The 11,584-nt window shown below is 36.1% G+C and overlaps 1 protein-coding gene across 1 annotated transcript in view; it reads left to right on the top strand.

Moving 5' to 3' along the window:
- The window catches only part of SLC27A6 (solute carrier family 27 member 6), a 59,608-nt gene that overhangs the window by 33,045 nt on the left and 14,979 nt on the right, over nucleotides 1–11,584 (top strand). Inside the window, exon 5 of the mRNA XM_081827131.1 lies at nucleotides 4,463–4,657. Within this exon, the coding sequence (XP_081683257.1) occupies nucleotides 4,463–4,657 (195 nt within the window). The remainder of the gene's footprint in view (nucleotides 1–4,462; nucleotides 4,658–11,584) is intronic.

Raw genomic sequence — 11,584 nt, 5'->3', positions numbered from 1 at the left:
ATTCATTGTTTGTGCATAACACCCAGTGCTCCATGCAGAATGTGCCCTCCTCAATACCCACCACCAGGCTAACCCATCCTCCCACCCCCTCCCCTCTAGAACCCTGTTTGTTTTTCAGAGTCCATCGTCTCTCATGGTTCGTCTACCCCTCCGATTTCCTCCGCTTCATTCTTCCCCTCCCGCTACCTTCTTCTTCTTTCTGTCACAGGTATTTAATTCTGCCTCTATATTACAAAAAACAGCAATAGACAGTCCATATAAATAGGCGCGATGGTGTTCTAATAAAACTTTATTCACAAAAACAGGAGGTAGGTTGAATTTGGCCCCTATAGGCTGTAGTTTGCTAATAACCCTTGATTTAGACCTTATGATAACATCTTATTGTAATGTTTTAGGTAAAATTTCCATTCCTGTGCAAACTGTTTTTTTTAAACTTTTGTTTATTTCTCTCTCTCTCGCTCTTTCCCTCTTTTCATATATGTATATACATATGAGTGTGTGTGTATGCCAAAAATAACTATCTTTTGGACTTGCTGCAGGTTTTATGTAATTTTTACATTATAATTATAAACAAAGGAATCATATTATCTTCATTTATACATACTTCCTGGCTCATAATTTGAATCAAGGGAACAAAAATCTAAATGATGCTATTGACAACTTTAGATAACTATTTCAGTAAACTGTAAAACAATTATAATTTACATCACTTACATCAGTTATGTCATTTATATTTCATTCTTTCAGAAGTGCTTAGGTTTTGATTCTCAGTTATGTTTTAAAGGAAGATTTTAGAGAATGGTTTAAAAGTATTTTGTGGGCATGTACTTACTGAATCAGTTTAAAGATGTTTGTAAAATTTTAGACTTTTATTGAGAAGCTTCTATTTGCAAGTCTTTGGATCACTAGATCTGAATAAATTGTAAACTAAATTTTCATGAAATCTGAATTGGCCTTAAATGAGACAAATCATTACATGAAATTTTAAAAGTTACACTTTTCTCATAAAATTAATTCTAGATGAATATAATTGTTAAATGTAAAGAAGAAGATAGTCTATTGATTTTTTTTTGATGTTGGATGGGAAAGGAGATTTTTAATTACAAATTAAGTAGAAAATATTACCAAAGAAGAGAATAATATATTTAATTATAAAAATAAACACATTGAATGCAAATATTGAAAATAAAATTAAATAAAAGGAAATAAATTCCATTAACTATTAAAACAAAGTGCTAATCTTATTAATATTTTATTATGCGACAAGAATTCAACTTGCCTAAAATCAAAGAAAATAACTTAAATCCAAAAAAAGATTATTCCACATTTTCTTACCAAATTAATATTTTAAATTAAATGAATTCTTAGTTCTAGTACACTGAAAAGGTTTGATGTAAATAGGATGTCCTTTTTATACAACAATTTTGGTAACAAAGTCATAAAAATTGATAACTATTAGGGTCTTTCAGGAATCTATCCGAATGAGCTGCAAAGATTTATAGACCGGATATTCACTCAGTTTTATTTAGATAGGTGAATATTTGAAAACAAGCTGGTTATCCAAAACTAGGTGATAGTAGATAAATTGTGATATAATGATATGATAGTCATATAAACATGAAAAATCATGTTTTTGAAGCATAAGAGCTAGTACCTTAGGATAGTGTTCAGAATATAGTATTAATAAAGTAAAATATATAGCTCTAATACAGTGTGATTGTGACTTTTCATGTATATACATGGTTATATAAAAATAATGTTGGTGTAGTAGGATTACAGATTTTTTAATTCCTTTTTAAACTTTCCTATGCTTTCCAAATTTTCTATGATGTGCATGCATTTCAAAATCAGAAGAAATACACCTTCTCTTTTTTTCCCGTAACAGTAAATAATGAATCAGTTCATCTTTTCTCATACCCCTCAAAGCATGATCTTCTGGGTTTGTTTTAAAAGGGAAGACCAGTGGTGCCTGGGTGGCTCAGTCAGTTAAGCGTCTGACTCTGGATTTAGGCTCAATTCATGATCTCAGGGTCCTGGGATGGATCCCCACAGTGGAATCCCTGCTCAGCAGGGATTCTGCTTGAGGATTCTCTCCCTCCCCACCCCTCCGTGTGCACTCCCTCTCTCTCTCTCTCTCTAAAATAAATAACTAAATTTAAAAAGTAAAATAAAAGAGAAGACCACAGAATAAAGATATCTTGAGAGTTAAGTAAGTGGTTTTGATATTTTTAGACAAAAGCCTTACCCTAGTATGGATAATTTAATTTTCTCTATCAATTGAATCATTTTTGGATAATTATTTATCCTTATTTAGTAGGCTTATGTGGCTGTAGCACACACAGGTTAAAGTCTGTGGAATTTGGTTTATAAACCACCTTCTTACTGCTTTCTGGAGTGTGCAACACATTTTATAAATAATGATACTTGCTGAGACTCATCTCTGACCTGGAAAGCATCCAGGAGTTATACTATAGAAAAGATTGTTCTCTGTTCAAGCAGAATAAATCCTAAGATTTGCAGCACTACTGTTTCGTACAGAAAAATGGCAGCAGAAAATCCAAGAACGAGTTCCATGGCAGGTCGGCCATATCCAACATGGCCCTGGGAGGTAGGAACCAGACACAACTGCTCCTCTGTCTTGGAAGGAGCTGCTCTTCTCTGAGTGAGTTTTTTTCTCTGTCTGCAGAATGTTTACCTTCAACCCTATTGATGTGGGGCTAAAGAAATCAGCAAGTTGGAGTCTTATTTTCGAAATATCCACACTCTTGCTTGCCTCCTATTTTATTTCTTTAATTTAATTTTTGTTTTATCAAATAAGGCCTTCTATAGTTTAAAAAAAATCAAATAGTACTCTCAAGATAAATGGTAACCCCCTGCTATCAATACCTGATCTGTAGAGGTAAACACCCTTCATTATGTTAAGGTATTTTTGATTGTTATTTCTCAATAAAATATGTATATTACTATTTCTTGATTTTTCAGTTTTAATTGTCATCTACCTGGCTTCCTACCCACATATTCATTAGATATATTTCTTCTCCCTCTTTGGCACCAATATAATTATGATCATCTAAAAATATGTTGATAATCAGTTTTTTAGTTATTATAAAGAAATTAAAATATGTACATTTTATTCACAGTGGAGGCACATCATGTAATTAAAATATCATTACAATTTGATTTTTTCAACTTTTCATTTCTAATAATTGCCTTTTTAAAAATTTAGCTTTCTAAATACCTATTTTTTGGGTTCCGTTTTTGCTTTTGTTTTTAGATTTCACATATAAATGAGATCACATGGTCTTTGTCTTTCCCTGTCTGACTTATTTCACTAAGCATAACGCCCTCAAGGTCCATCTATGTTGTTGCAGATGGCAATATTTCCCTTTTCTTGGCTGAATAATATCCCTGTGTGTGTGTGTGTGTGTGTGTGTACTACAATTTCTTTATCCATTCATCTGTTAGTGGGCACTTAGATTGTTTCTGTGTCCTGGCTATTGTAAATCATGCTGCAGTGAACATGGGGGTGCAGATATCTTTTTCATTTATCCTTCACATAAGTGCCCAGAAGTGGAATTGCTGGATCATATGGGAGTTTTATTTTTAATTTTTGGAGGAACCTCTTAGTGGCTCCACCAATTCACATTCCCACCCACAGTGCACAAGGGTTCCCTTTCCTCCACATCCTTGCCAACACTTGTTATTTCTCATTTTTTTTTAAATAGCCATTCTAACAGGTGTGAGGTTCTCATATTTGATCAGTGGATATAATTCACGTTACTTAACGTAGTGCCTCTGGAATGTAAAGTATAGTTCTAGTTTTTCTTTCAATTCTAAAGTATGAATCAGAAGAAAAAATGTGAGAATATTGCGCATTCAAAACTAATATTTACAAGCAGGTGCCCTAATATTTTTAAGTCAAATATTTCAGGGATTAGATGACCTCAGTGTACTGTTTACCCTATGCTAGGCCCTGGGTTTACCCATATATTGCAGTACTTAGGTGAGAGAGGTATTCTCAGTTTTACAGGTGAATAAACTGAGAATCAGAATGGTAGTCAACCTTTTGTTCAAAGTTATATAGATAATGAGTAGTAGAGCTGAGAGTACAAACTCAAGTATATTTTATAAATTTTTTAAAGTAATGCTTTTTTTCCTGAAATATGCTTTTTTCCTTACCTGATCTCTACCGAAATAAGGCTTTCGTAATCTGGAATGTAGGAAGATCTTTTACCAGATATGGTTATAATAAAAGCTATATTACTCTAGGCCAGTGTTAGTTTCATGAGCTGTTGGACATCGTTCTGCAACAGAGTGAAATATGATTTTTTTTAACTTCCCTTCCATTATTGCATATGTGCGACTTACTTCTGAATATTTGCCATTAAAGTTACAGTAATGAAAGAAAGAATGGAGAACTGGGGAATTAATAAATTACAAGTAAAATCTTTTCTTCTAACAGAGAGAAGGAGAAAAGGATCATCAAGTGCGTTTGGCAGTTGGAAATGGTGTACGGAGTGATGTATGGAAGGAATTTTTAGACAGATTTGGAAATATTAAAATGTGTGAGCTTTATGGAGCTACTGAAGGAAACATTTGCTTCATGAATCACACTGGGAAAATAGGATCCGTTGGGAGAACAAATTTCTTTTACAAAGTAAGTACAGTATTTTCTTTACATAAGAAATATATTGAGGTCAGTTTACCTCTCTTCTAGACTTCCTGTTTGTAAATTATGGTAAATATGATCACCTTTCTTTTTTCTTTTTTTAGTTGAGAAATTATATAGTCATGGCCTCTAGGTGAACCATAGTTTATAAAAACCTTAACTATCTCCCATGTTTTCCTCTATAATGTGGGGATAATGATACCTAAGTCTTTGGTTCTGTTTTCAAATTTAATGATATAATGTATAAAAAACAAGCAAAGTTTCTGATACATGTTAATTTGACTCTTTCCATTTTTCCTGAGTCTTTTTAACTTCATTTTTATATCACTCAAAAATTATGTATAGATTTTTGATAAACCAAGATACCACTAAAATCTGCCCAAAAAATCACTTGCCTAGGAGTAAAAGACTTTCAGCTGGTTTCTCAGTAGGAACCATGGAAGCCAAAAGATTGAACAATGTCTTGAACTGCTTTGAAGAAAATAATTGTCAAAATAAAGTTTATCCTCAGCAATATTATTTAAAGAATAAAAGTGAAAGTAAAGAAAATAGTCTCTGAATTTATATAGCACAATGTATATAATCTCAAGTGGAGATAAACAACTCCAGAATCGTAGTAGGATATTAATTATAGCTCTTTCAGTATTTGATAGAAGAAACAAAAGAAAGCCTTCAATGTTACAGAATATGCAATAAACAAATTACTTGAGCTAACGGTCAGATATAGGATACTACGTCTAAAAACTGCGGACTATCCATTCTTTTCAAGCACTTATGAAACATCCACAAAGACTACTGGGCCACTTAGGGAATTCCAGCAAACTTCAGAGGATTGAATATGGATTATGTTCTCTGACAGCAGTTTAATTAAGGTAGAAATAAATTTTGTAAATGACAGGTAGGTCATCTCCTATATACTGGGATATAAAACATCTGTAAATGTCCATGAGTCGACAAAAAAATCATGATTGAAATTAAAAAATAATTTGAGATGGGGTACCTTGGGTGGCGCAATCAGTTTATTCTTGATTTCAGCTTTGGTCGTGATCTCCGGTTGTGGGAAGGAGCCCACCCTTAGCGGAAAGTCTGCTTGTGCTTGTCTCTCTCTCTCCCCTTCTGCTCCTCCCCCTGCTCATGCTCGTGCTCTCTCTCTAAAATGAATAAATAAAAATAACAAATCTAAAAACAAATTATTGGAGCTGAATTAAAATGAAAGTGTTATATTTCAAAACTTTTGGACCTACATAAGAATGGTTGAAAATTTGTGAGCTAAATATCCATTTCTGGGGGTTAATTAAAAAGCAACTGAAATAAACCCAAAGAAAATAAAAATAAAGAAGTAATCAAGAACATAAGGTAAAAATATACAAGATAAACATTTAATGAGAAGTGTCAGAAGAGAGAAACATTGTAATTTTTAAAAAGTAAAGAAACAGATTCAAAGCTGGTATAAATTTCTCTGACGTTTGGAACCTAGAGAAGGTGCAAACTGTTTTTATGATATACTCTCTGGAATTTTGAGGGTCTTATTGGCATCTCAGAAATGCAGCTACATTCTGAAAAGTAATTTTGGGGAATGTAAGTGCTGATATTACTGAGTTTTTCATTCCTTACAGTTAATTTTCTCAACTTGTTGCACTGGTTCTGTTAAAAATTTGGTATTCATATTAAAGCTCCTTAGTGAAGCTGAGTTATTTCTAAGTAATCATCCAACAGGAGCACAATGAAGAAGATTTGTATTTTACATTACTGGCTTGACTTCATTATAATTTTATAATATCTTAAATTTCCTGTCAGACTGTAATACTGTCAATAAAGTAAGAAGTCATGATTGTCTCCAGTTTATTTGGAAAACTTCTGATTTTCAACTTATTTTTTTTTTCAGTTTGGAAATGAAAAAAATTGTACCTATTATCATATGAATTCTACTCTATCTTTTCTCATTTCATGCATGTATTATGGTTTTGTTACATAGGTCATCAGAAAAATTTGGACCAATAACTGTTTCATAATCATGTGGGGAGATTTGATAAGTCTGTCTCTCAAAAATTTAAACCTAATGGAAGCTTCCACTTACTGGCTCAGAGACAAATCAGCATCTAAACAGAGATAGGAAAGTAATAGAGAAGGAAAAAGATGAGGCTTCAGCACAGAGTTCCTGCGTCCCAAATGTCTTTCTTGTGTTCTGTCCTTACTGTTTAAATGCGTGCATCCAAAGGGATATGTGATCATATACACCCCCAGAGCAAACAGTATAAAAAAATTGGTGACTGCATTTGAGAGACAATCCCAAGTCACAGTTACAGACTGCCTTCTCCTTTTCTACACCCAAGGGTAATATAATTAGGAGGGAACAAACATGAAATCCCTAGAGGAAATAAAACTTGAAAAAAAAAAGAGAGAGAGAGAAAATAAGTCTTAATTAAAGATAGCTGAAGAAGGGGCGCCTGGGTGGCTCAGTCGGTTAAGCGTCTGCCTTTGGCTCAGTTCATGATCCCAGGTCCTGGGATCAAGCCCCACATCAGGCTCCCCGCTCGGCGGGAAGCCTGCTTCTCCCTCTGCCTGACACTTCCCCTGCTTGTGCTCTCTCTCTCTCTGTCAAATAAATAAATAAAATATTTTTTAAAAAAATAAATAAAGATAGCTGAAGAAAAATACAGATACATAGCAAAGTAATAAGCTCTGTAAAATGACCAGGGGATTTTAGAAAAAACAATTTCCCATAGGTTCAAAAATTGCAATAATATTCTCTTTAAAAATAAGAGCTCAGTGGGATGTCTGGGTGGCTCAGTCAGTTAAGCGTCCTGGGATCGAGTCCCACATTGGGCTCCCTGCTCAGCAGGGAGCCTGCTTCTCCCTCTGCCTGCCATTCCCCCTGCTTGTGTTCCCTCTCTCTCTGTTTCTCTGTCAAATAAATAAAATCTTAAAAAAAAAAAATAAGAGCTTAAAAGAGAGGATAGTGCAAGGGAAATATAAAACAACAAAAGGAGTTGGAAAGTAGACAGACTCAGTTCAAAGGAAAAAAATAAAAGGGAAGAATGAAAGTATTGCAGAGGTGAACACCACAAGCTGTAAACATTGTTAGGGAACAAGATGAATGGGATTAAGGAGTCACACAGACACAATAAAAAGAATAAGCAAATAAGAATATAAAATAAATGAGAAAGATAGATTTTGAAAACATAGACAATCATCTGACATCTGCTAATTGGTGTTCCTGCAGGAAAAAAAAATAGATCAAAAAGGAAAAAAAAATGATTTGAAACCTAATAGAGGAAAACTTCCTTAAATTAAAGACTTCAATCTTTTTTTAAATTATATTTTATTATGTTAGTCACCATACAATACATCATTAGTTTTTGATGCAGTGATCCACGATTCATTGTTTTCGTGTAACACCCAGTGCTCCATGCAATACGTGCCCTCCTTAATACCCATCACCGGGCTAACCCATCCCCTCACCCCCCTTCCCCTCTAGAACCCTCAGTTTGTTTCTCGGAGTCCATAGTCTTTCATGGTTCATAAAGACTTCAGTCTTTAGCAAAAGAGCACACTGTGTTCCAGGAAAAAAAAATATTAGTACAGGACGACCATCAGAAAAATATATGCTGGTGAAATTACTGAACATAAATTAAAGAACTGTAAGGAGAAAACAAAGGTTGTACAAAGTATAGGGTGAAGATGGGAATCATCTCCAGCATCTCTCAAAACAAGAACAAAACACTCAATGCCAGAAAAAAAAAAAAAGGAAGGAAGGTATTCACCTCAGAATTTTACTTCTGACTGAGTTGTTCCTTGAGTATAAAGGCAACAAAGCTGTGTTCTCAAAATTTTAAGAACTCAGAGAATATAATACCCATGTATCTATAGGAATGTCATACTTCTTTATAAAATTCACTCCGTGGAAATGTCCAGTCAACCTGAAGAGAAAGCAGAATTTAGAAATGAAGGAATGGCCTTCAGTTAAAAGCTTTGATTGAATCCATCTAAAGACAGAAGATGGAACAGCTCCAACTTATGTTTATAAATGGGACAGCACATAAGGAGGAAATATAGGTGCTAATTTTCTCATCTTTTTTTTTTTTTTAAAGATTTTATTTATTTATTTGAGAGAGAGAGAATGAGAGACAGAGAGCACGAGAGGGAGGAGGGTCAGAGGGAGGAGCAGACTCCCCGCGGAGCAGGGAGACCGATGCGGGACTTGATCCAGGGACTCCAGGATCATGACCTGAGCCGAAGGCAGTCGCCCAACCAACTGAGCCACCCAGGCGCCCCTAATTTTCTCATCTTTTATAGTAAGTCCATAAATACAGTGTAAAGAAACGGATTTAATAAAAAGCCTCCTTCACATTTTGGTAAGCTTTTTTATTATCTTAAAAGTAGGCATTTCTTACGGACCAGGAAATTTAGCTGGTTGTGCAGTTAGGCAGGAACTCACATGAGACCACCCTCACTTCTCACAGCACTTGCTGGGTTTGAAGTCCCGACAACCCATTCTGGGTTCGATGATTCGCTAAGGACTCACAAAACTCACCAAAAGCTGTTACACTCATAATTACTGTTACTACATCTAAAGGATCCAGATTAAAATCAGATGGAGGGAGAAGCAGTAGGGCAGAATCAGGAGGGCACCAAATGCAAGGTTTCCAGGGGTCCTTTCTTGTGGAGTCAGGATGGCATTACTCTCCTGGAACTGACATGTGACCATGTACATGGAGTATTCCTGGCTAGGGACACTCACCAGCCTTGGTGTACACAGTCTTCTTTGCAGCTCCATCATTTAAATACACTTGGCTGCTTGTGTGGCTGACCTCCATCTCGAATCCCTCAAGAGGTCAAGCTGGAAGACCCAAAGTCCCCCACCCTACATCAATCATATTATTCATGTGGCTCAGAGACACTAAATCTAAATCATATGGTCACTCTCTGGATGCCAGAAGCCCTTAGGGTAACACATATACTCCTGTTGGCCATGACATTGCAGGGGCATGGAGATTATCTCCCAGCAGATGAGAGTGAAAGCCAGACCTCTGGTTAAACTGGGGTTAAGGTTAAATTCTTGACGCTGCATGGACTGATTTCTCCTATGCTAAAGGAACACATCATTTAACTTCAGTTCCATTTTCTTTTGTTAAATTCAAAGAAATTTAAATTGATTGCATTTCTTAAAATGATGTGGTTTCATCTTTCATAGATTATTTTATTAATCAGTTTCCTACCTTTCTCTCTATTTAAACACATTTGTAATGATGCTCGTCAAATGCATTCCTTTATATAGTCTACTAAAAGTTTTCAGTATACCTGACACTGTGAACAGAGTGAGCACAACAGAGATAAATTCCTGCTCATGTGCAGGTTATATTCTATTGGGGAAGACAGAAAACAAGATAAATAAATATAATGTAATATAATATACATTACATACTCTTTTTTTTTTTTTTTAAGATTTTATTTATTTATTTGAGAGAGAGAGAATGAGAGACAGAGAGCATGAGAGGGAGGAGGGTCAGAGGGAGAAGCAGACTCCCTGCCGAGCAGGGAGCCCAATGCGGGACTCGATCCCGGGACTCCAGGATCATGACCCGAGCCGAAGGCAGTCGCTTAACCAACTGAGCCACCCAGGTGCCCTACATTACATACTCTTAAATGCTGAGAAGAAAAAGTAAACAGGAAAAGAAGATTGTGTGTGTGTGTGTGTGTGTGTGTGTTGGTAGGGATTTTGCCATTTTAGAGAGGGTAGTCAGAAAGGCCATACTGAGAAAGTGATATTTAGGGAAAGATTTGAAGGAAATAAAGGAATGAGTCATGAGGCTATCTGGTGTTCAAAGTGGATTGAGTAGGGGCACCTGGGTGGTTCAGTTGGTTGTTTGTCCAGCTCTTGATTTTGGCTTAGGTCATGATCTCAGGGTTGTGGGATTGAGCCCAGAGTTGGGTTCCACGCTCAGCAGGGAGTCTGCTTGAGATCCTCTAAAATAAATAAATAAATCCTTAAAAAAAAAAGTGGAATGAATAGCCAGTACAAAGGCCCTTAGGTGGTTATCTGCCTGCCATGTTTGAGGGACAGCAAGGAGACCACAGTGGGCATAGTGAGGTGAGCAAAGATTTTGAACAGAAGACCAAGTGTTTCTATTTCAGCTTTAATGGGATCACTTTGGTTCTGCTGAGAATATATTACAGCATCTTAATGCCAGTTTACTTTTGGTTGAATTTGGAGAAATTATAAATTTTCTTCATATTTGTCTATTTTGCTTGTTTTCTTTAACACAACTTTGTGAACCATTCAGAACTATGCTGTTGCATAAAAATGCATTCTAGGGACGCCTGGGTGGCTCAGTGGCATCTGCCTTCGGCTCAGGTCATGGTCCCGGGGTCCTGGGATGGGGCCCCGCATCGGGCTCCCTGCTCGGCGGGAAGCCTGCTTCTCCCTCTCCCACTCCCCCTGCTTCTGTTCCCTCTCTCGCTGTGTCTCTGTCAATAAATAAATAAAGTCTTTTTTAAAAAATGCACTCTAGGAAGCGGACCAAGATGGCGGAGGAGTAGGAGACCTGGATTTCGTCTCCTCTCAGGAATTCAGCTGGATAGGGATCAAACCATTCGGAACACCTACAAACTCAACAGGAGATCGAAGAAAAGAAGAGCAACAACTCTCTCATCAGAAAAACGACCACTTTCTGGAAGGTCTTTTCTGATTTGTTTAGAGTATATTTTCTGGGGACGTGGTTACTCTGCTAGCATTTTGTTCTCTCATTAATCTATTCTCCTCTGCACAAAATGACAAGACGGAAAAAATCACCTCAACAAAAAGAACAAGAGGTAGTACCGACTGCCAGGGACCTACTCTATACGAACATTAGTACGATGTCAGATCTAGAGTTCAGAATCCTCACTTTAAAGATACTAGCTGGGCTTGAAAAA

The sequence above is a fragment of the Leptonychotes weddellii genome, chromosome 7 (assembly GCF_054177405.1).
Source record: "Leptonychotes weddellii isolate Sample4059 chromosome 7, ASM5417740v2, whole genome shotgun sequence".
Taxonomy (NCBI): domain Eukaryota; kingdom Metazoa; phylum Chordata; class Mammalia; order Carnivora; family Phocidae; genus Leptonychotes; species Leptonychotes weddellii.
This window is presented reverse-complemented; position numbering and strand designations above follow the sequence as displayed.